This window comes from Phodopus roborovskii, unplaced genomic scaffold (assembly GCF_943737965.1).
Source record: "Phodopus roborovskii unplaced genomic scaffold, PHOROB, whole genome shotgun sequence".
NCBI classification, from domain to species: domain Eukaryota; kingdom Metazoa; phylum Chordata; class Mammalia; order Rodentia; family Cricetidae; genus Phodopus; species Phodopus roborovskii.
In genome coordinates, this window is record NW_026126602.1 from 12,596,211 (window position 1) to 12,622,159 (window position 25,949).

General features: G+C 38.0%; 1 protein-coding gene across 1 annotated transcript in view; it reads right to left on the bottom strand.

Moving 5' to 3' along the window:
- Window positions 1–25,539, bottom strand: part of Slc39a12 (solute carrier family 39 member 12) — an 89,741-nt gene extending 64,202 nt beyond the window's left edge. Inside the window, exons 1-5 of the mRNA XM_051205735.1 lie at window positions 25,377–25,539; window positions 24,275–24,601; window positions 11,693–11,974; window positions 4,255–4,462; window positions 177–346 (exon numbers count right to left, since the gene is read on the bottom strand). Of these exons, the coding sequence (XP_051061692.1) occupies window positions 177–346; window positions 4,255–4,462; window positions 11,693–11,974; window positions 24,275–24,532 (918 nt within the window). The 5' untranslated portion in view covers window positions 24,533–24,601; window positions 25,377–25,539. The remainder of the gene's footprint in view (window positions 1–176; window positions 347–4,254; window positions 4,463–11,692; window positions 11,975–24,274; window positions 24,602–25,376) is intronic.
- Between the last annotated feature and the right edge of the window lie 410 nt (window positions 25,540–25,949).

Here is a 25,949-nt window from a genome sequence, read left to right on the forward strand (position 1 = left end):
CACACATATATATATATATATATATATATATATATATATATAAGCCTACCACAAAGATAGAACACTTTTTAAGAAAAATAATTATTATCTTCATAAATTTTTTTATGATTCTCATAGAACTACCAATTTCCTTCAGCAATCAATAGAGAATGGTAACATAAAAAAATTGAAAATACCTGATCCCAGGAAACAGAATGGTCATCAGACTCTTTCTCCATAGCTGTAGATTTTCTAGTGTCTCCCCAACTGAGTATTGTCGCATTTTGTTTCCTTTGGTTTTGATGGAGAGGATTCTTTTTGGCACAGGCCCTTCTGGTAGAGAGTATGTTGAGGAGTTGGTCTAGTTCTAGAAATTTCATATAAAATCTGGTGTCACATGGAATAGACAAGTCACATTTAGAGGAGTCACAATTTCCATGGCTACAGCTCAGACTTTTTACCAGGTAAACTTGGTTCTACTGAAAACGGCTATAATGGAACAAAGCTAAAGAATATTTGTACTTTGTGTTAGCAGCTGATTCCCTCAAAAGACCTTAATTAAACTTGGAGGGTAGACAAGTCTCCCTGTAATAAGCCTACATTATTATACCCTTAGAAATAATAACAGTGAGCAGCCAATGAACATGTATTTCATTGAGACATATACTGTATTTGTTATAAACATATAATGAAGGGGACAGAGAAATGACTCAGGGGTAAAGGCATTTGTTGCCAAGTCTGATTCAATTTGATTCCTGGGCAGCACATGGTAGAAGGAAAGAACCAACTCTACAAAGATTTCCTCTGACCTTCATATATGAACTGTGGCACACTTGTATGTACACACATATTCATAGACATATCCATGCACTCACACATACGTACATATAAAATAACCTCAAAGTAATAAAAATTCAAATTAAAAATATGTAAAGTAGAAACTGGCCATATCTTTAGGAAATATACTTCCTAAGAGCACTCTACATCTTCAGCAGACTGTATATTTCTCTAAGTATATAAATCAGTCAAAATGCTTTCCTTTTTAGATGTATATGTGGAGCAAAAAAAAAAAAAGTGAAATTAAGCTAGAGTTAGAGAGGTTCACTACTTTCTAATTTTTTAAATTCTGCTCTTGATGGCTCACATACATTGCAGTTCAGTTCCCTCAATTCGTTTTTTTGCTTTTAAAATTAATTATACAGAGAATGATTAAATAAAATAACCAGTTTTTATGGCATTACTCTTCTACTTACCTGTGAATAAAATGTCTTTGTAATTTTCCTAAATAGTATAATCAGTTATATAAAATTTACCAAGTAATTTTATCATAAATGACCAATTTTCAACAACAACAAAAAAAAGTGTTATGAGCTTTCCAGATAGCTGAAAACAAAGTGACCCGTAGTAAGGAAAAATAGAAACCAATGAATATACCTCCAGATATTCCTGAATGTTAGATTTAGCCCCAAAGTCCTCAGGGGAGTTAGGAAAAGTATGTTTAAGGAACTGAAGAAAATCATACTTAAATAATTAAAGTGAAGCATGACAACAAATCAGATAAAAGAAATTTTCAATAAGAAGATAAAAGTTACATAAAGTTCTGAATAGATACTGTGTAGTTGTGAAATAAAATTGGAAAATAATCACAGAAAGCACTCAGCACTATATGTGAGGTAGCAGAAGGTAAAAATCCTGATCATTTAGATTGGGCAACAGAAATAATTCTTCCTGAAAAATAGAAAAGAAAGAACTGAAATAAATTTCAGAGACCTAGAAAACAACAGTTACTATCAACAGACATGCATTGACAGCCATAGAAAGACAGAACAAAGATAAAGGGAAAAACTCATGAAAATAATGGCCAAGAAATTCCCCAATGTGGGAGGGCCTAGGCCTTGCTCCAAATGATATGACAGACTTTGAAGACTCCCCATGGAAGGCCTCACCCTCCCTGGGGAGCAGAAAGGGGATGAGATGGGGGTTGGGAGGGGACAGGGGAGAAGAGGAGGATGAGGGAACTGGGATTGACATGTAAAACAAGCTTGTTTCAAATTCAAAAAAAAAAAAAAAAAAAAAAAAAAAAAAAAAACCACAATCATAAGAAAAGAAATTCCCCAGTGTGTTATAAAAGTCTTCATTAGCATGCTGTGGAAGCTTATTAAACACCAAGCAACTTAAATGAGTGAGCATCCATGATCAGACACATTATAGTAAAAGTGATGAAAATGAGAGATAAAATCTGGCAAAGCAACACACTGCCCCACATATATGAATCACTTTAGCTTGTTGCTTTGCAAGATTTTGTCTCTGAACAATGAAGGACCTATCCAAGAAAAAAAAAAAAAAAGTAGGATGATATATTCCAAGAACTGACAGAAACAGTAGTTAATCCATGATTTTATACCCAGCAAAACCACTCCTCAAAATTAATTAGGAAATCCCCCCCCCAAAAATCTTGGAAAACAGTAAATGAGAGAATGCTTTGTTAGTAGTCAAATATGATGAGGAATATGAAATTATATCCTTTTTATAAAAGGTGTGTTTTATTTATGTGTGTGTGTGTGTGTGTGTGTGTGTGTGTCTAAGTATGTGTATATGTATACAATTGCCTACAGAGGCCAGAAGAGTGAATTGAGTCCCCTAGAGCTGGATTTTCAGGCAAGTTGCAAGCCTCCTGATATGGATGCTGAGTTCAGAATTCCAGTCTTCTGAAGAGTGACAAGACCTATTTACCACTGGATCATCTTGACAACCCCAGAATGAAATTCTTCAGGCTGAAAAGATATGACTCAAACTTCCCTCTGGGATAATAGATGACCAGAGAGCAGAGGGGAGGCCATAAGGAGAGGATTAGACCATCATTTTATAAGCTTCAAATAACCAACTTAGACAATCATCAGAAGAAGCTTATGAACCTCATACAAAAGAAAAGCAAACACTCCAAAATCTTCTGATAGAAGTCACCAGCCATAAAATGATTCTTTTCACTAAATAAATAAAAACTAATTCCATCTCCACATACAACCACCAACATAACAGGAAATGCATGGAAGTTCATGTTAACTCTGAATGCAATCAGCAATCGATTGGGGCAAACATCCCTTTATTCCCCCAACAAAATAATTTGTGATAAAATGGTGGAGATATGTGCCACTTGTAAAGGAAATGAGAAACCTACAAACATTTTACATTTTATGGATTTTTGTTTTAGTGTGTGTGTGTGTGTGTGTGTCTGTGTGTGTGTCTGTGTGTGTGTCTGTGTGTCTGTGTGTGTGTTTGTATACACATATGTATGTCATACATGTGGAAGTCTCCTCTCCACCTTGACTGAGACAGGGTCTATTGTTCCCTCTATGGAAGCCAAAGCCAAGCCAGCTGGCCCATGACCTTCTGGGGGATTGTTCTGTCTCTGCCTATCCTGCCATGGGATCACTGGATCACTGTTGTGCCTGGCTTTATCTGAATACTGGCATCTCAATTCAACTTCTCATCTTTTCACAGAAAGCACATTACTCACTGATCCAACTTCCTAGCTCATTGCGTGTATCTTATCTGGACCCTGACTCAATTAAAAAAAATAAATAAATAAAACTCAGGAAAATGTAATCCAATACTGAAAAGTGAGTGTTTTTGATTGGTACTGTGTAATAAGATTAGAAAGAAAATCTACCTACAGACACTAGGATTCAGATTTTGAAACTATCAAACCATTTCAGACACTTAACTGTCAAGCCATTTCCTTACCAAATGCAAAGAAACATTCAAAATGAATATTCATATTTCTTTCCTGGCATTGTATTTCATCTCAGAACCTCTAAATGTTGGTTATCAGAAAAAAAGTAGGTGAATAACATACAAGCTACTTCTGCTTAAACATAAACAGCTCACTTTATAATTAGATTCAAGCTGCTACAGATTCTCTTGAACCATTTTGAATACTGTTGCATCATTCTGCCATCCTAGGCCCAATGTTATATGCATGAAACAGGAAAGCATTTAGGTAGTTCTCAAGGCAGGTTTTAAATCTGTCCATTTGACTCTATATCCACAATCTCTATCCCTACATAAATGGGCCAAGTTCATGTTTATGCTTCATCAGCTGATAGGCTTCTGCCCAGAGAGGCCATCTGCACTCTCTTATCACACGCCAAGATAAAACAGTGTTTAAAACAGACCTGAACAAATGCAGTCAACAAAATGTTCTAACCTCTGCTTTATGGCACAATTAATTGGACAGATGTTACTTGGAAAGGAAATCATGAAAAACAACCTTACCAGATAGGTGGAGGGAATTGGTACTATTCAAGAAACTGAAAATATAGTCTGTAAAATCATCTGGGGAAGGCAAGTCTGCTCTTCCCAGGCAAACTCCTTGGAGAGACAGGGCGATGATGGTTGCTGCCAGCTGGGGAAGTGTCTTTCCATCAGCACCATCGCTGCTCTGAATGCCAGAATTCCTCTGTAGTGTCTTAGTTTCCATACACTAAAATCAAAGACAAAGGGAAAAATGTTAGTTTCTGGAGGTACACTGAGTAAATCTCCTCTCAAATTCCCTACAATATATGAGGAATTGTTCATCTGAAAGAAAAATGATTTGTATGAATGACAGTTGGGAAACATTTGACCTTTTTAAATATAATCCCACCCTCCTGGGTCTCAGTTACCTACACTCCTTAGTGACTGTCTTAAAGATTCACTGTTTTCAAGGGGACGCTCTGCTCTTACAGCTTGCATCCTTTCCTTTGGTGAATATTCTTTTAGATCCAAGGACCCTTGTAACCTAAATGATTTTCAGCTCTGCATCCTAGTCTGGAAGGCACACTGGAGCCTTCAATGATTAATTTTAATTGTCAACTTAATAAAGTTTACTGTCAGCCAGGGGAGGGGTTTCTAACTGTGCCTATGGGAAATTTTCTTGATTGGGTTACAAGTATTTGCTGCTGTCGTCTTACTGACTGTAGGACTCAGTGTGACCAAGTGATTCAAGCCCCTACTGCCTTGAATTCCCTGCCATGACATGATGGACTGCACTTTGAACTGTGAGCCAAAATAAACTCATACTTCCTTAAGCTGATTTTGTCAGATATTTTGTCACATCAACAGAAAAGTAACTAAGATACCACCTTGAGTCCCAAGTTCAGTGTGTATTCACTACAGTAATACTCTAGCACCATGTCTCTGTTCTTATAATTCTATAGAACAAAGATATGTAGCCTTGTGTGTGTGTGTGTGTGTGTGTGTGTGTGTGTGTTAGTTTTTCGTGGTTAAATTATGTACATCTAACAAGGTAGAATTTTATTTTAAATCCATATATATATATATATATATATATATCTTGTTTCATGCCATGTAGCCTGCTACCAATGAACTGGGATGGTCTGGTTCATAGAAAGAGGATGCAAGCATAGACTATTGTGTCAACATTAAATTCTTGTAATGTTTCAGAAGGAATAAACCAGCCTATTACAGTTATTCTCTCCAAGGTCTAGTAATACCTCTAGAAAGGAGACTATTTATAGTAGTAGTAGAAAAGCAGGAGTGGAAATTAGAACCTCACATGGGCTAAGCAAGTGTTCTTCTCTGAGCTACATTCCCAGCAGTGTTATCACATTTTTGACAAATTTTGAAAATTACTGTTAGTGAAAGAATAAGTTGAGGTAGAACAGTATGACCCTCACAGGGATCTTTCATAGAGATTTTTGAAAAAAGAAAACACTGTAGTTATAAGGTTCTGCTGAAGATAGAGGAAAATTCCAGCCATTGTTTTGCCCCAAGAAGGCCTTAGAATGTAGTAAATACATATCTTCCATGAAGAAATAGGGCTATGATAAGTTATGAACAGAATTCCATACTGAATAGTAAGCTCATTCATTTGTAGCACATTGGAGGGGTTTTTGCTGGAACAGGAAGCTTGTTTTTAGCAAATCAATGAATAATTCACAGCCATTGTTCCATAAATAATCTTCATATCCCTTCAAAGTGTGGTATGGATCTTCAATAAACTCTTCTGAAAATATAACTCAAGATTTATGAGGTGACACAGAATAAAGAAAGAATATTAAGAGCTGCAAAGGAGAAAGTCCAGGTAACATACAAATAAGAATTTCACCTGACTTCTCAATGAAAACAATGAAAGCCAGAAGGTCCTGGTCAGACATTATGCAGACACTAAAGGACTAGGGATGTCAGCCCAAACTACTTTATCCAGAAAAGTTTTCAATAACCATAGATGGATAAAACATGAAATTCTTGATAAAAATAAATTTAAATAATACCTATTCATAAGCCCAGCCCTATAGGAAGTACTAGAAGGAAAATGTCAACCCAAGGAAGTCAGCTACATCCACAAGAACATAGGCAATAGATGAGCTGATAGAAGCAAACCCCAAAGAAAAGAATTGGACACACAATTCCATCACAACAAAAACAAAAATGACAGGAAATAGCCATCACTGGTTATTAATATCCATTAATATAAATGGTCTCAATCTACCTATAAAAGACACACGTTAACAGATTGGATACAATAACAGAATCCATCCTTGTGCTGCATATAAATAACATACCTCAACTTCACAGACAGACATTATCACAGAGTAAAGGGTTGAAAAAAGAATTTTCCAATCAAATGGACCTAAGAAACAAGCTAGTGTTGCTGCTATCCTAATATCTAACAAAATAGACTTCAAATTAAAATCAATCAATAAAACAAAAAAAAGAAGGTCATTTCATATTCATCGCAGGAAAAATCCATCAGGAGGAAATCTCAATTCTGAACATCTATGACCCAAACACAAGGGATTCTGCATTTGTAAAAGAAACATTACTAAAGCTTAAATCACAAATCAAGCCCCACACACTAATAGACTTCAGCACCCCATTCTCATCACTGGACAGGTCTGCCAGATAGAATCTTAACAGAAAAATAAGGGAATTAACAGATGTTGTGACTCAAATGGACTTAACAGACATTTATAGAACATTCTGCCCAAACACAAAAGAATATACTTTCTTTTCAGCACTTCATGGAACTTTCTCAAAAAATAGACCACATACTGGGTAATAAAGTAAACCTCAACAGATTTTTAAAAAATGGAATAACCCCCTACATCCTATTAGATCTTGATAGCTTAAAGTTAGAAATCAACAGCAAATTAATTTCAGAAAGCCCACAAACACATGATCAACTGACCCCTCACTGGGTCAAAGAAGAAATAAAGAAATGAAAGACTTGCTAAAATTTAATGAAAACAATCTCACAACATATCCAAACTTATAGGACACAATGAAAACACTGCTGAAAGTAAAGTTCACAGTGCTAAAGGCCTACATAAAGAAGCTGGAAAAATCCCAAACGAGTGAATTGCGAGAACAAGAAGAAAACTCACCCAGAAGAAGTAGACAGCAAGAAATAGTCAAATTGAGGGCTGAAGTCAATCAATAGAAACAAAGAATCAATGAGACAAAGAGTTTGTTTTTGAGAAACTCAACAAAACAGACAAACCTTTATCCAAAAAATCAACAGACAGTGAAAGAATATCCAAATTAACAAAATCAGAAACGAAAGGGTGCACATAACCACAGACACTGAAGAAATCCAGAGAATATTCAGGTCATACTTTAAAAACCCATACTCCACAAAATTGGAAAATTTTAAGGAGATGAACAATTTTCTAGATAAGTACCACATACCAAAATAAAGTCAAGAATAGATAAACAACTTAAATGCACCTATAACCTTTAAGGACATAGAAACTTTATCAATTGCCCCCCCCAAAAAAGCCCAGGACAAGATAGTTTCAGTGCCGAAATCTACTAGATGTTCAAAGAAGATCTAATACCAATACTCAAATTATTCCACACAATAGAAACAGAAGGAACATTGCCAAACTCTTTTACAAGGCAATTACACTTACCTTGATACCCAAACTACACAAAGATACAACTAAGAGAATTACAAACCAATTTCCCTCATGAACACAGATGCAAAAATACTCAATAAAATACTCGCAAACTAAATCCAAGAACACATCAGACAAATTATCCACCATGACCAAGATGGCTTCATTCCAGAGATGCAGGGATTGTTCAACATGTGAAAACCCATCAATGCAATCCACCATATAAGCAAACTGAAAGAAAAAAAAAACACATAATCATCTTATTAAATGTTGAAAAAGCCCTCCACAAAATTCAACACCTCTTCATGACAAAGGTCTTGGAGAGAATAGGGACAAAGGAACATACTTAAACATAATAAAGAAAATATACAGTAATCCAACAGCCAACATCAAACTAAATAGAAAGAAAGTCAAAGCAATCCCAGTAATATTAAGAAAACAACAAGGCTGTCTATCCACTCTTTCCATACCTATTCAACATAGTACTCAATGTTCTAGCTAGAACAATAAGACAACCAAAGGAGATCAAAGGGATACAAATTAGAAAAGAAGTCAAACTCTTGCTATTTGCTGATGATATGATAGTTTACTTAAGTGACCCCAAAAATTCTACCAGAGAACTCCTACAACTGATAAATGCCTTCAGTAATGTAGCAGAACACAAGATTAACTAAAAAAAAAAAAAAAGTAGCCCTCCTATATACAAATGATAAATGGGCTGAGCAAGCAATTAGAGAAATATCACCCTTTCAATGGCCACAAATAGCATAAATTATCTTGGGGTAATGCTAACCAAATAAGTGAAAGACCTGTGTAACAAGATTTTTAAGTCTTTAAAGAAAGAAATTAAAGAAGATACCAGACAATGAAAATATCTCCTATGCTCTTAGACAGGTTGGATCAACATAGTAAAAATGGCAATCATACCTAAAGTAAACTACAGATTCAACACAATCCCCATCAAAATTCCAGCACAATTCTTCACAGACCTTGAAAGAACAATGCTCAACTTCATGTGGAAAAACAAAAACCCAGGCTATCCAAAATAATCCTGTATAATAAAGGATCAATTGGGGGCACCACCATCCCTGACATCAAGCTCTACTATAGAGCTATAGACCTGAAAACAATGATCCATTTTGACTTGAGATTTGTGTGTGGTGATAGCTTTGGATCTATTTGCATTCTTCTACATGTTGACAGCCAGTTATAGCAGCACCATTTGTTGTATATGTCTGTTTTTATGGCAATACCAAGCTGTTTCATTACTATAGTAGAGCTTGACCTCAATATAAATCTATCCACACTGAACCTCATAGAAAATAAAGAAGGAAATTCACTTAAATGCACAGGCACAGGAGACCACTTCCTAACTAGAACACCAGTAGCGCAGACACTGTAGGCGACAATTAATAAATGAGACCTCCTGAAACTGAGAAGATTCTAAAGCAAAGAACACAGTCAACAAGACAAAACAACTCTGTACAGAATGGGAAAATATCTCCGCCAACCCCACATCTGATCAAGAAACTAGACATCAAACTACCAAATAATCCAATTAAAAAACTGGGGTAGAGAATTCTCAATAGAATAATCTCAAATGGCAGAAAAACACTTAAGGAAATGCTCAACATCCTTAGTCATGAGAGAAATGCAAATCAAAACCACTCTGAGAATCCATCTTATACCTATTAGAATGGCTAAGATAAAAAACACCAATGACAGCTTATGCTGGAGAGGCTGTGGAGAAAGGGGAACACTCCTCCATTTTTGGTGGGAGTGTGGGAGTGCAAACTTGTATAGCTGCTGTGGAAATCAGTATGGCAATTTATCAGAAAAATAGAGGTCAACCAACCTCAAGCTCCTGCTTGGGCATAAACACAAATGAGGTACATTCACACCACAAGAACATATGCCCAACTATGTTCATTAGCAGCATTATTCATAATAGCTGGATCTTAGAAACAACCTAATTGCCCCTCAACTGAAAAAATGGTTTAAAAAAATGGTATATCTACACAATGGAGTACTACTCAGCAGTAAGAAACAATGGCATCCTAAAATTTACAGGCAAATGGACAGAAAAAAAAAAAAAAAAAAAAAAAAAAAACATCCTGAGTGAGGTAACCCAAAACCAGAAAGACAAATACAGTCAGTATGTACTCACTCACTCATAAGTAGCATAAGTAGATATCAGACATAAAGCAAAAAGTACCCTCTTCCAGAAACAGATGCAGAAATTCCCAACTAACCAATGGGCTAAGCTCCTGAAATACAATCAAAGTCAGGGAGGAATGAAAATATGAACAAAGGAGTCAAGACCATGATGGGGAAACCCAAAGAATCAGCTGACCCAAGCTAGTGAAAGATTACTGACCCCAGTCTGACAAATGGGGAACCTGCATTACACCAAACTAGGTAGGCTTCCTTAATATCAAAGACAATGATGTGACTGGGACAATATATGAGGCCACTGGCAGTGTGCCCAAGATCTGACACACAAGCTGACTTAATAGAGTCCATTCTGTATGGAGAGACACCTTGCTCAGCCTAGACACAGGGGTGTGTGGAGTGGAGAGGTACCTTGGTACTGCCTCAACTAGATGATGGGACAGCCTTTCCTAGGGGAGGTCTTACCCTCACCAGGGAGCAGATGGAAGGTGAGAGGGGAGATGTGAGAGGAGTGGGAAAAGATGGTGGTGGTGGGGAACTAGGATTAGAATGTAAAAAATAAATTAATAAAAAGAGTTAAAAATAAATAAATAGATAAATAAAGAATGGTAGTGTGTGTGTGTGTGTGTGTGTGTGTGTGTGTGTGTGTGGTGTATGCATATGTGTATATAAATGTGTATGTGGCCTGTGTGTACTCATATGGAGGCCAGAAGTCAATGTCAGTTATCATCATGTACCACTCTCTACCTTTATTTTTTGAGGCAGTGTCTGTCACTGCACCTTCAGCTTTCCATTTTGGTTAGACTGGCTGACCAAAAGTCCTCAAGTATCTGCCTGTTTCCCTCCAACCCCAAGGATTACAGGAGTAATTGAAACACATGGATTTTACAGAGGCACTAGAGATTTAAACTCAAGAGTTCATACTTAAGCTTTGAGCACTTCACCCATGAGCCCTGCCCCAGCTCCACACAATGAGGAGAATAACAATAAACTTTATGTTCAGATAACTTTGTCTGCTGGAACCTAAAGCATGCTTGAAAGGCCAGCCTTCCCAGAACAGTAATGAAGGCCACAGAAGAACAGGTGCCCATCTCCCGAGAGTGGGAGCTGGAGGGAAATGAGAAGCATGTTCAAGGATGCAAAATGCTTAACAGCAGAGGGGCTGCTGTTTGGGATTGACTAGTGACAGTAATGCTTTTGCAAAAAAAAAAAAAAAAAAAAAAAAAAAAAAAAAAAGCATTTCATCAATGAAATCACCATTGAGAAATACATCTCTTAAATTGTTTCTGTCTTCTTCCCTGACCAGAAGCCAAGACAGACAGACACAGGGCCTTGCATCACTACATTTCATCTCTTGGATGTTGATCAAAGTCTTTGAGTCATAGTTATTCAGGAGATGAGAACTGCCCTGTCACCTGGCCTGCCTACCCACCCGCCCACCCAGCTTCTGTCTAAAAGTCACCTCCATTTAGTCATTCCATTTCCACTTAGAATTTTAAATTATGTCACTTATTATGCTTTGGTTAAAACCAGAAATACCCATCTCTCTTAGAAGTTCACTGATGCCCTAGGAATAAGTGACACAAGTAAGTCCAAGCCTACACCTCAACAGGAGCAGATAGCAGTTTCTCACTTCTTACCTGGTTACCAGAAGTGCCAAAGTACTTCCTGGTGAGAGCCAAGATGTCATCAGTCTCCTTCTGTGAAAGGAAATCAGAGTCTTCACCCTGCCTGAGGTCCAGTAGGCTATGCAGATAAAATGCATACTCTCTGTTGTTCATGTTGAGCTTTGACGAACAGATCTCTTCCTTGTGAATGATGTGATAGAGGAGGAGGAGAGAAATTTTCTGGACCACCTCCTCTCTAAGCTCATCCTCAGAATCTCCACCAGCTATTTGTAAGAGCACATCTGGTTCCAAACACTGTTGGGGAAGATAAGGGAGACAAAGTGAAGTTTTACACACAGTGTCAGAGCCTTGCCCATGAAAGTTCTCAGATGCTTTGTGCCTTGCAAATACAAAGCAAGTCAGTCAGTCTCAGCAACTACATTCAGAGATTGAGTCATGGTGAGGTGTTTATTTGACCATCATCCCCTCCTGGGGACCCATTTTTGTAAAAGTGCCCTCTACGTTCTCAAGACGGTGATTTGTTCTTTTGCATAAAACCAGCCAACTCCTTTGGCTGGAACTGTACTTGGGAGGCAGAGGCAGGTAGATCTCTGTGAGTTCAAGGCCAACCAGATCTACACAGCCAGTTCTAGGTCAGCTAGTGCTGTTACACAAAAAAAAAAAAAAAAAAAAAAAATCCTGTCTTGTAAAACTAAAAATAACAAACAAACATATAAACAAAAATGTCACTCTTCTTTAGGTCTTCCACAAGGCTCTTAATCTCTATTGTCCCTCACAATGTTGTTCTACAGATAGCAAGCAAAATACATATGACTTTGAAATTTTCTAGACACACACATTTTAATAGTGAAAATAAACACATGTGATTCATTTTAATACTTTACAAAAATTTACATATTCCAGATACAGTTATTTGAGCATGCAATCAAAAGTCTAAAATGAATAATGAGACACTTTATGTTCTTGGTGAGTCCAAGTTTTTGAAATCTAGTGTACATTTGCCAGTGCATATTACTTCATACATGTCATATTTCAATTATTAAATAGTTATATGTAGTTATAGCTACTGTGTTGGGCAGCATATCTCTAGAATTTAATTTTCTTCACAACATTATATTATAAAACTACTTTGTTGATCTGTATATTCTGTCTCTCCACAACAAGAACAAGCATTTATTTGGTCAAGTTTTCAGGTCTTATATACCGCACATGGCACAAAACCTGGTACTTAGGAGGTATTAATATGCAGTGACCCCCTGGTCACTTAAGAGAATGGCCAAACTGTTTACACAGAATGGAATATATCAAAACATCCCCATATACCACTTTGGAATACTAGCAATTTTGAGTTAAAGGCAACTGGGAAACAGTAAATATGGAAGTGCTCTCTGCCCTCTCCCCTTCTTTCTAAAAGTGACAATTAAATTTCCTTTGAAAAGGGTGTCCTTTAAACACCAAGAACAGAACATTCTTATCCAAGGAAACTGATGCAATCCTATTAATCTATATAGACTTTCTACTTCACCTCTACCATCTTTTCCTTTCCAATGTATATTTCCTAAAGAGTTCTCACATTTTACTAACCCTAAGCTGTTTTTCCTTCTTCTCATCACATGTCCACAATGCTTTGTTTGAGGTTGTTGATGTTGCTATTAAAATGGTGTATATACACCTACTTCTTTGGGGGCATCCTTGTCTTTTGGGGAGCTGCCTTCACCACATAAAATATCAATACAAATAAAACTTGCACACTTTTCTCCTTTTAATCTGCCCTTCTTTTCTGTTAAGGTCACTTGATTTTATCTCAGAACCCTGTGGCACGCTAGGTACCAGATGGTACATGGCATATATATCAGGAAGAAACTACAAACAACCATGTTCAAAGCAGAGCTCCAAGGTATCCTTCCCAAAGCCACATACACTATAGTTTACTGCCTCTCTAACTCAACTTCTGGGGACACACAGAGTTCACATGAAAATCTATGATCAGTATACAGCCACAGCAACCCACTTGCATTCCATAAGTAGACCCCTCCCTACAGTGAGTGTATACATTGGTGGCTAGAAGAAAAACATAAAAAGTAGCTGGGTTAAAACTATCTGGATAAAACTATTCTGTGTAGCCACACTGCACACAGTGCAACTTAATGACAACTCCATGCCGAACACCATATTCAGATGTTTCTCAGAATACAGCCTCACTAATGCTGGTGAATGTATAACATGGTGGGTTTTGTTTGTTTGTTGGTTGGTTGGTTGAGACAAAGTCTCACTTTATAGCCTTGGTTGTCCTCCAACTCAGAGATTTGCATGAAGTCCTAGGTTCAGTTCTTCCCAGCACTGAAGAGTAAAAATCTTGCAATTATTCTCATTTAAAAAAATAAAGAAAGCCAGGATCAGGACCAAACTGTTCATCTTTTATGGATTTAATTTTAAATGCCTCAGTTCTCAGTTACCTCATATTGATTTTTCTAACTCCATTTTACATTTTTCCTCCTCACAAATTTACTAGCACCACCAACCTCAGTCTTTCTTTTCCAAGACACTGAGGACACAGGAGATGTTATTCAGTGTGTATTTTTCTTATTGGTTGATGAAGAAAACACTGATTGGCCAGGCAGGAAGATAGGTGGGGCTAGGAGACTAGAATTCTGGGAAGTGGAGGCATTTATTTATTTTAAAAATCCTTTGACTTTAAAACTTAAATCTAAGGATTTTTAAAATATATAAATTGGATTGATCCAGCAGCATTTGTTTTAACAGTTGTTATTTCCTCAGCAGTCAAACAATATAAAGACAATATAATATCGTACAGTATCCAGATTCTCTCCACCTTTATGTGGCTTTTTCATTACTCTGTTTCTTTTACTTTTTATTTTTTAATTTTTTGAGACAGGGTGTAACTCTTATCTGTCCTGGAATTCATTCTGCATACCAGGTTTACTTTGAAATCTCAGAGACGGGCTTGCCTCTGTCTCTTAAGTGCTGGGATTAAAGGCACGTGCCAACACACCCAGCTGTTCTCTGTCTTTTTATTCTTTTTTAAACTATTTTATCCATTTTCTTTTTCTCTCCCAAGCCTACATATATTTTAAAACACACTGTAAACCTTTAGAGGTTTTCTTAATGTGAATCTGTATTTACTGTAAATTTTTATCTTTTTGTAGCCACGAGTCTTTTATCTGGTAAACAACAACATTGCTAAAATGAAATCCACAGTTGTTTCAGTTGTGGTCTATCAAGATGGCGGCAGATAACTTTACCGCCAGAATTGAGAGCTGTGCTCACCGCCTTGGTCTACACTGCCATCCAGCAGCATGTTGCTGGCTTGGAGATGTGGTCACTGCCATTGCCAGCTCTTGTACACACCATTCAGTTGCTAGCAGAGCTCTTTAAAAACCTTGCGGGGTTTTTTTTTTTTTTTTTTTTTTTTTTGCCGCTTATGCTGAGTCAGGAAACCTCCCTTAAAGGAGCCTCACAAACATTTGCTTGTCTCTCACAAAACAGAGTCCAACCCAAAAAAATTGCTGTTAGCAAGAAGCCTTGCTTGTCTTTGTTCTTTTGTTCCAAAAACCCTTTTTTAAGTTTTTGTTAAATTTTAAGTGGAGGTTCTTATTAGCCACGTTAGGCGCCATATGTTATGAGTAGATTTTCCTGCCGGCCTGGACCCACTGTGGCGCCAGCCCCAAATAACACAGAGAGACACTGTATTAGATATTATGCTGTTGGCCAGTTACTTGTTTCTTATCGGCTAGCTCTGTCTTAGTTATTAATCCATTTCTATTAATCTAAGTATTTCCACATGGTCTCATCTTACCGGAGGCCAAGAGAGGGGCTGGCGTTCTGCTCTCTCCAATTTCTCCATGCTGACTCCTCCTTACTACTTCCTCAAATCCTCCTTGCCTCCTACTCCCACCTATTTTGCTTTCCTATTGGCCAACAGTGCGTTATTCATTAACCAATACAAGAACCATATTTACAGAATGACATTTCCATCAAGAATTCAGTTGCCATGTAGCAGAGGAAAGAGTAAGAGGTCTAGACCCTTCTCTGCTAAAATAAGATCATGTAGAAATGCTTAGATTAACAGAAATGGGTTAATTATTAGACAGAGCTAGCCAATAAGAAGCCCAAGCCACTGGCCAATAGTTTTATAATTAATATAAGTCTTTGTGTTCATTTGTGGCAAGGCAAACCCATCCTCTTGCTCGTATGCTTTACCACAGAGTACCTAACACAATCTCCCGCAGTCAATCATATGTCTAAAATGAATGAAGAGACTCAGCCACAAGTCAAACCCTGTGGTTGGAGTGAGAGCCTGAGTGTCTGTGAAACTGGATGATTTTTTTTAATTGGCTTTTCATAAACAAGAAACATATCTTAGGCTCCTCCTAGGAGAGTGTTGATGGGGATCAAGCCCTCCTATCCTATTCCCTTCTCCTCAGTTTACCAGAGGAAGAGTAACTATGAGTACCCAACACTCTTAGACTGAGCATTTCAAAGCCCCGAGATAGATATAATTCAAGTGAACACCAAACTGGCCAAACCCTTGATAATGTCACTAAAAAACAACCATCCCTCCTCAGCCCCAAACATGGAGACCAGCCTTGTCTGTTTATGGTCACCCAGCAAAACTAATATCCAACCACCCTAATAAGGTACTTCATGTCATTAAAGAGAACATGGTCCCAGAGCAGATTCTCAGAGGACATTAATAAGACATGACTCCTGGTTATTTCCAGTGGGATGTCTGTTGTTACTATCTATATCTATTAATGTCATCACAGATGAGCTGTCTATTATTATAACACATCTCCTCTGGGAACCATTGGGCGCCTTAATAATTGTGGAATTATTTTTAATCATTCACAAAGAACAGAGAAAATAATTCATCTGTACAAGGCCCTTTCTGTCATAAGAGGGGCAAAACTAGAGAACATTTGGCTGGGAAATGCATTCCTTCGCCTCACCCTCAGCCTAGCACTCTGCTGGGTTGAGAAAGACAGTCAAAACTTACTTTGGAAGCAGTTGTGTGCTTCTCTTCTACTTGTCTATGTATTCACTTATCTATGTATTTGTAGGGTTTTTCTTAAAATTGTCATTGGTCTGGAATTATATCTATTTCTGGGTGACAAAGAGGGACTTGTTAGCAGTTGTTTTAAGGTCCAGGCTCTCCTCCACAGGGGGCTTGATGGACTTCCTCCTGTGACACCCACAGTACAATCTGATGGAATTTCTTCAATGACACCCAAACTCTATAATGAGGGATGGATTCTCATTCCCCACCAATTTCATGCTACAACCTGGGGGAAGGTTTTAAAAAAAATCTGTTTGTGTGTGTGTGTGGGTGGGTGTAAACCTTTAATCCCAGCATTCAGGGAGCATTCTGTGAATTCAAGGCCAGCCTGGTCTACAGACTGAGTTCCAGTACATCCAGAGCTTGCATGGAGAAACCCTTTTTCAAAAAAAAAACAAAACAATAAAAACCTCAACTAGGCGAGTCAAGATTCAGTCTGAGGAGGAGGAAGCCTTCAAGGAGTAACCATGAGGCCTGTGCAACTGCTTCTGATGATAGACAGGTGTGGTTCACTTGACAAGTTAGGAGGATGAAGGCTGTATGAGAGGCAGTGGATAGGCCTCAGGAGGCATGGTCCAGCTTCAACTCTAAAAGCAGCAGCATTTCTCTCCCACTGGTAATAATTACCAAGGCTTTAACTAAACACACACACACACACACACACACACACACACACACACACACACACACACAAACAAACACACACACACACCAGAAAACACCACTGGAACCTAGGAGAGGGTACCCAGAAATTGAGTGTTAGACAAATGTCAGAATGCTGTGGTATCTCATGGAATGGTACTCCTTTTTGTCTAACACCATGTGTGTTCACTGCAGGTTTAAAAAGAAAAATCAAAGCAATCTCAGAAAAGCTAGAGGGGAAAGGACTGAGCACAAAAGCCAGCAAGGGTGTTGAAACATAAGTATTGTTATTCCAGTGATAAAACAATCTTTTATCGTGACCTGCCTTCTGGTGCTCTGCTCAGAGCTGCCTGAGGCCTAGGGACTGTGCCCAGAGGAACCTGTCCCAGCAGACCAGGCCATCCAGAGTCTCCTGCTTAGTAGTATCATACTGGTCCCACCTACACCCATGGGAGGAGGAAAACCATCAGAGTATTATTATCTGCTTGCACACGCCAAAAGAGAACCTTGGACCTGTACCCATCAGGAGAGAGTGAGACCACACAAGCACCCACTGGAAGAAGGGATGGGAAGATGTAAGTATAAGAACACATTCAATAACAGAAAGATCAATATGATGCCATAAGAATGTAGGGACTCCACACCAGCAAGAACTGAACATTCCAACACAGACAAAGCAGAAGAGAACAACCCTAAAAACAACTTTATGAAGATGAGAGAGACCCCCAAAGAGGAAATGAGAAAATCTCTTAAGAAATGAAAGAAAAAACAACAACAAAATTCAAGAAATGGAGGAAAAGACAAACCAAAAATTGCAAGACGTGAACAAATCTCTTAAAGAAAACAAGGAAAGCCAAGAAAAAAACAACCAAACAAGCAAAGGAAAGAATTCAAACAGTAGAAGGCTTGAAAGCACACACACACACACACACACACACACACACAGAGGGAGAGAGAGAGAGAGAAAGAGAGAGAGAGAGAGAGACTGAGGGAATATTGGAAATAGAAAGCTAGGTAAATGATCAGGAACTACAGATGCAAGCATAATCAACAGAATACAGAGATGGAAGAGAGAATTGCAGGCTCTGAAGATACACTAGAAGAAACAGATTCATGGACCAAAGGAAATGTTAATTCCAACAAATCCCTAACACAAAATATCAAGGAAATATGGGACACTGTGAAAAGGCCAAACCTAAGAATAATAGGTGTAGAAGAAGGTGAAGAAACCTAACTTAGAGGTGCAGAAAACATATTCAACAAAATCACAGAAGAAAACTTCCCCAACGTAAGGAAAGACATGCCAATGAAAGTACTTACAGAAAATAGAGTGGACCACAAATAAAGTCCTCTCACCACATAATTCTCAAAACATCAAACATACAGAATAAAGAAAGAATATTAAGAACACCAAAGGAAAAAGACCAAGTAACATATAAAGGCAAATGTATCAGAATTACACCTGACTTCTCTATGCAAACTCTGAAAGCCAGAAAATCCTGGATATTCTACCAACACCAAGAGACCATGGATCCCAGCCCAGACTACTATACCAAGCAAAGCTTTCAATCACTATAGATGGAGAAAACAAGATATCCCATGACAAAGCCAAATTTAAAAAAATAGATATCCCAAGCCTGGTGTTGGTGGTGCATGCCTTTAATCCCAGTACTCAGGAGACAGAGGCAGGTGGATCTCTGTGAGTTCCAGGACAAGCTCCAAAGCCATACAGAGAAACCTTGTCTCATAAACAAACTAACAAAAATAGATACATATCCACTAATCCAGCTCAACAGAAAGTTCTGGAAGGAAAACGCCAACCCAAAGAAGTTAACTACACTCACAAAACCATAGGCAATAGATAATCCCACTTTAAAAAAAAAAAAAGGAGGGAAATTCACATAGACTACCACCACCAGCAACAAATCCAAAACAAACAGGAACTAACAATCAATTTTCATTAATATCCCTTAATATTAATGGTCTTAACTTGCCTATAAAATGACACAGGCTAACAGAATAGATCCAAGACAGAATCCATCCTTCTGCTGCACACAAGAAACACACCTCAAATTCAAAGACAGATGTTAACTCAGAGTAAAGGGTTGGGAAAAGATTTTCCAATGAAATGGACCCAAGAAACAACAGGTGTAGCAATTGTAATATCTAACAAATTAGACTTCAAAATAAAATCAATCAAAAGAGATGAAAAAGGTCATTTCATATTCATCACAGAAAAAAATCCATCAAGATGAAGTCTCAATTCTGAACATCTATGCCCAAAATATGAAGGCACCCAATTCATAAAAGAAATATTACTAAAACTGAAATTGCACATAAAACCTCACACATTTGTAGTGGGAGATTTAAACACCCCACTCTCACCACAAGACAGAAACTTAACAAAGAAACAAAAAAAAAAAAAAAAACTAACGTAAGTTGTGACTCAATTGGATTTAACAGACATCTGTAAAACATTCAATCCAAACACAAAAGAATAGACCTTCTTCTCAGGGCAACATGGAATCTTCTCTAAAATTGAACACATACTCAGTAACATAGCAAACCTCAACAGATTAAAAAAAAATAGAATAACCCCCTTATCAGATCACCATGCTTTAAAGTTAGAATTCAACAGCAACACAAATTGCAGAAACCCTACAAACTCATGGAAATTGAACAATGTGCAATTGCATCATTCCTGACTCAAGGAAGAAATAAAGACTTCCTAGAATCCAATGATAATGAGAACACAACATACACAAACTTATGGAACATTTTGAAAGCAGTCCTAAGGGGAAAGTACATAACACTTAGTGCTCACATGAAGAAACTAGAGAATTAACAGCACAACAGTAAGCCTTAGAACAAAAAGAAGAAAACTCACCCTGGAGGAGTAGACACCAGGAAATAATCGATTTGAGGGCTAAAATCAATAAAGTAGAAACAAAGAAAACAATACAAAGAATCAATATAACAAAGAGTTGGTTCTTCCAGAAAATCAACAAGATAAACAAAACTTTACCCAAACTAACCAAAAGGCAGAGAGAGAACATGCAAATTTTCAAAAGCAGAAATGAAAAGGGGAACATAACAATGGACATCAAGGAAATCCAGAGGATCTTCAGGTCATAGTTTGAAAACCTGTACCCCACAAATTTGAAAAACTTAAAGGAAACGAACAATTTTATGTATAGATATCACTTAACAAAATTAAATCAAGAACAGATAAGCAATTTAAGTAAACCTATAATAGTCTCCCAACCAAAAAAAACAGGAAGAAAGAAAAAAAAGTCCTGGAGCCAGATGGTTTCACTGCAGAATTCTACCAGAAATCAGAAATATCAGAAATTCAAAGAACAGCTAATACCAATACTACTTAAAGTGTTCCACACAATAGAATAGAAGGATCATTGCCAAACAGTTTTTATGAGGCTACAATTACCTTGGTACCTAAGCCATACAAGACACAACTAAAAAAGAGAACTACAGACCAATATCTCTCATGAACATTGATACAAAAAATACTCAATAAAATATTGGCAAATCAAATCAAAGGCTACATCAGAAAAATCATCCACCAAGATCAAGTTGGCTTTATGCCAGGGATGCAGGGATGGTTCAACATATGAAAGTCTGTCAATGTGACCCACTATATAAACAAAATGAAAAAGAAAAAACACATAATCATCTCACTAGATGCTGAAAAAGCCTTTGACAAAATCCAACACCCCTTCATGATAAAGGTCTTGGAGAGATCAGGGATAACAGGAACATACCTAAACATAATAAAAGCAATATACAGCAAACCAAGAGCCAACACCAAACTAATAGAGAGAAACTCAACATGATTCCTCTAAAATCAGGAACAAAACAAGGCTGTGCACTCTCTCCATATCTCCTCAATATTGTACTTGAAGTACTAGATAGAGCACTAAGACAACAAAAGGAGATCAAGGGGATACAAATTGGAAGGAAGAAGTCAAACTTTAACTATCTGCATATAATATGGTAGTTTACATAAGTGACCCAAAAAACTCTACCATGGAACTCCTACAACGTATAAACACCTTCAGCAAACTAGCAGGATACAAGATAAACTCAAATAAATAAATAAAAACCACAGATGAAAAATGGGCTAAGAAAGAAATCAGAGAAACATCACCACTTACTATAGCCACAAACAACATAAGATATCTTGGGGTAACACTTACCAAACAAGTGAAAGACCTATATAGTAAGAACTTTGCATCTTTAAAGAGAGAAATTAAAGAAGATACCAGAAAATGGAAAGATCTCTCATGTTCTTGCATAGGTAGGATTAACATAGTAAAAATGGCAATCTTGCCAAAAGCAATCTACAGGTTCAGTGCAATCTCCATCAAAATCCCAGCACATTTCTTCACAGACCTTGAAAGACTAATACTCAACTTTATATGGAAAAGCAAAACACCCAGGATTGCCAAAACAACCCTGTACAATAAAGAAACTTCAGAAGGCATCACCATTCCTGGTTTCATGCTCTGTTATAGAGTTATAGTCCTGACAACAACATGGTATTGGCACAAAAATAGAAAGGTAGACCAGTGTAATCAAATTGATATTAACCCATATGCCTACAAACACCTGATTTTTGACAAAGCAGCTAAGATTATACAATGGAAAAAAGAAAGCATCTTCAACAAATAGTACTGGCATAACTGGATGCTGACTTGTAAAAGACTGCAGATAGATCCATATCTATCACCCTGCACAAAACTTAAGTTCAAATGGATCAAAGACCTCAACATAAATCCAGCCACAGTGAACTCCTTAGAAGAGAAAGTGAGAGGTACCCTTAAACAAATTGGTACAGGAAACCACTTTCTGAACATAACACCGGTAGCACAGACATTGAGATCAACAATTAAAAAGGGACCTCCTGAAACTGAGAAGCTTCTGTAAAGGCAAAGGACACAGTCAACAAGACAAAGCGGTGGCCCACAGAATGGGGAGATATTCACCAACCCCACATATGACAAAGGGATAATTTCCAAAATATAAAAAGAACTCTAGAAATTAGCCACCAAAACACCAAATAATCCAATTAAAAAGTGGGGTACAGAACTAAATAGAGAATTCTCAATAGATGAATCTAAAATGGCTGAAAGACACTTAAGAAAGTGTTCAACATCCTTAGCCATCAGGAAAATGCAAATCAAAACAACTCTGAGATACCATCTTACTACTGTAAGAATGGCTAAAATAAAAACCACCAGTCATAGTTTATGCTAGAGAGGATGTGGAGAAATGGGAACACTCCTCCACAGCTGATGGGAGTGCAAACTTGTATAGCCACTTTGGAAATCAGTATGGTGGTTCCTCCAGAAAATGGAAATCAGTCTACCACTCTTGAGGATATTGCCCAAAGGATGTATATTCATAAAACCAGGATATCTGTTCAACTATATTCATAGCAGTAATAGTCAGAACCTGGAAACAACCTAGATGCCTCTCAATTGAAGAATGGATAAAGAAGATGTGGTACATTTACACAAAGGAGTATTACTCCGAGGCAAAAAAACCCACAATGGAATCTTGAAGTTCACAGGCAAATGGATGGAACTAGAAGAAACCATCCTGAGTGAGGTAACCTGGTCATAAAAAAAACAAACACAGTATGTACTCACTCAAAGGTTGGTATCAGACATAGAGCAAAGGATTACCAGCCTACAATCCACACTGTCAGAGAAGCTACAAAACAAGAAGGACCATAAGAAAGACATGCATGGTCCCCCACAGAAGGGGAAAAGGACAGGATCTCCTGATCAAATTGGGAGCATGGTGGGAGTGGAAAGGGAATTAAGAGAAAGGGAGAGAAGAGGGGAGAGGAGGGCATGAGGAAGCAGGAAGATTGAGTTGGAGGCAAAAATACAGGAGAACAAGCAAGACATATCCATAGTAGAAGGAGCCATTATAGATTTAAAGAGAAATCTGGCACTAGGTAAATGTCCAGAGATCTACAAGGATGATCCCCACTAACAATCTAAGCAATAGTGGAAAGGCTACTTTAAATGTCCTTCCCTGGTAAAGAGATTGCTCACTACCTTATATGCCATCCTAGAGCCTTCAACCAGTAGATGATAGAAACAGAAGCAGACACCCACAGCTAAACACTGAGCTGAACCCCTGGAATCCAGTTGCAGAGAGGGAAGAGTGATGAGCAAAGGGGTCAAGACCAGGCTGGAGAAAACCACAGAAACAGCTGACCTGAACAACCAATGGAGACTTCCTGCCCCCCCCCCCAGACTGATAGCTGGGAAACCAGCATAAGACCAACCCAGAACCCCTGAATGTGGGTGTGTCAGTGAGGAGGACTGGGCAATCTATGGGCCTCTGTTAATGGATCAGTATTTATCCCTAATATACAAATGGACTTTGGGAGCCCATTCCACATAGAGGGATACTCCCTCAGCCTAGACACATGGGGGAGGGCCTAAGCCCTGCTCCAAATGATATGATAGACTTTGAAGAAGATCACCTGTGGAAAGTCTCATCCTCCCTGGGGAATAAAAAGGGGATGGGATAAGGAGTCGGTGGGGGGCAGGGGAGGAGGGGAATGGAAGTGAACTGGGATTGACACGTAAAACAAGATTATATCTAATTTAAATAAAAATAAATTAATTACTTAAAAAAAACAATCCTTTGTCTTGATATGCTCCCTGCAGAGTGCCAAATGATTTGTCATAAACCCAAATGTCACTGCTCTATGTTGAATTTCCCTCTTGGGTAGGAAGAGATTTGCATGCCATTCCCTGTGATAAAACCATCTCTAGGAGAAACATTGCTCCCTCTGGAGTAATTCTTAGCACCAAATCCCACATTGTTTTACTAACCAACTTGCAATTTCCTTGAATCCCATTTGTCCTCTGTGGACAAGCAGTCTTCTCGAACAGAATTTTCATGAGGCTTCGTGAGTGGTTGAAGGACTGGTGGTCACCAGCAGAGAGGACCCTCAAGACTTCTAGCAGGCCTTGACTCCCAGCGCTGCTGTTATCCTGAGTGAGGGCTTTGTTGGTCTCAGTAGAGAAAACAAGGCTGAGGAGGTAGGTCAGCTTCAGCACCGACACTGAGAGATGTGTCCCGAAGCACATGTTCACTCTTCCTTTGGCTTGAGTTGGCCTGGGGTGGGGGCTACACACAGGAACGAACCGGAGGAATTTCTGTGGTGGAAAGAGATAAGTAAAGGCTTCAATTACTGTGCCTGCCACACTTTTGGAAGGATTCACTAATTGGGTGGCTAAGCTGATTTGCAGTGTCTGTATGTAGCATGTAACCCCAAAGACCAGCCAGGAAACTTCCCAACTCACAGTGGCCAGGAAACTGGACTGACACTAAATAAACATATCGTCAAATGCTGAGAAGAGGACATATCTCCCATGTCTGCAGGCAGTGCCTGACACAGGACCTGGAGTGAGACACCACCGGAGGCGGGAGGGTGATTCTGTAAAGTCAGTGAAGAAAATTACTTCTAATAAATTTCCAGTATCACACTGAGTTAGGATTTTTCAAGAAGACAATTTACTAGAAAAGAAATGTTACATTTGGGAAACAATAGTTAGTTTTTAGCTAGTAGAAACAAAGATTTTAGAAAATGAAATATCTTAGAAAAACAAGAGCATTTCAAGACTCCAGGGAGAATGATGACTCTACACATTCAATAGTCTCTAAGAGGATGGGAAGAGACTTCAGAATCAATCACAGTTTATGGAGAAAAAAAGACTTAAGTTGATTGTTTAAGGAGTGCAAAATGTTAACAGCATCTCTTGTAGGATCCAGAGACCAGCCAATAATGACCCTGGGGGTAATAACGAGGTACCTAGATTATTTTTATGGTTAAAAAAACAAACAAACAAAATAAAAACAGTTTCAGACTATAATGTTAGCATTTACAAAAAGTTAGAGGGTGACACAAACCTTTGTAAACCCAACACTTACCTCAAGAAAGAGAGATGGTTATTTATCTTGAGCTCCCTGGGCCTTTAAATCTCTGAGAGCATTTTGTGGTTCCAAAGTTCTGTTTTTAAAATTCCTTGACTGTGCTCTGGGAGCTGGAGAGGATTATTTCAGCCCAGAGACATTTCGAGTTGCTATGGAGAGGGCTGCTCAGAAGGTAAAAATGAAGGTGGATGAAAGCGGACAGTTTCTGGCTGACAGATTTTCAGAATAATCAAATAAATGTGGTTAAGGAATTATCCTTTTATATTAACAGTTAGCACAGTATTTTGGAATTTTCTACAGTCATTTGCCTTTCAAGGGACAAAATCTAGGTCAAAAAAAATTCTATCTTGCAAAGTGAAAGAGATTTAGTGTAAGATAAGGCATTTTCCTGTCCAGCTAATGGCTGTTCCACCCAGGCTTATACCAAGAGTTGCCAGAAGGACTGACCCTTTAAAACTTTCTTTCAAAAGCTGCAAATGTTTACGAGATATAAAGATTTCATAAACAGTGTTACTAGATACAAATGGGGACTCATGCTAATCACACATTGAATATGAAAACTGGGCACAA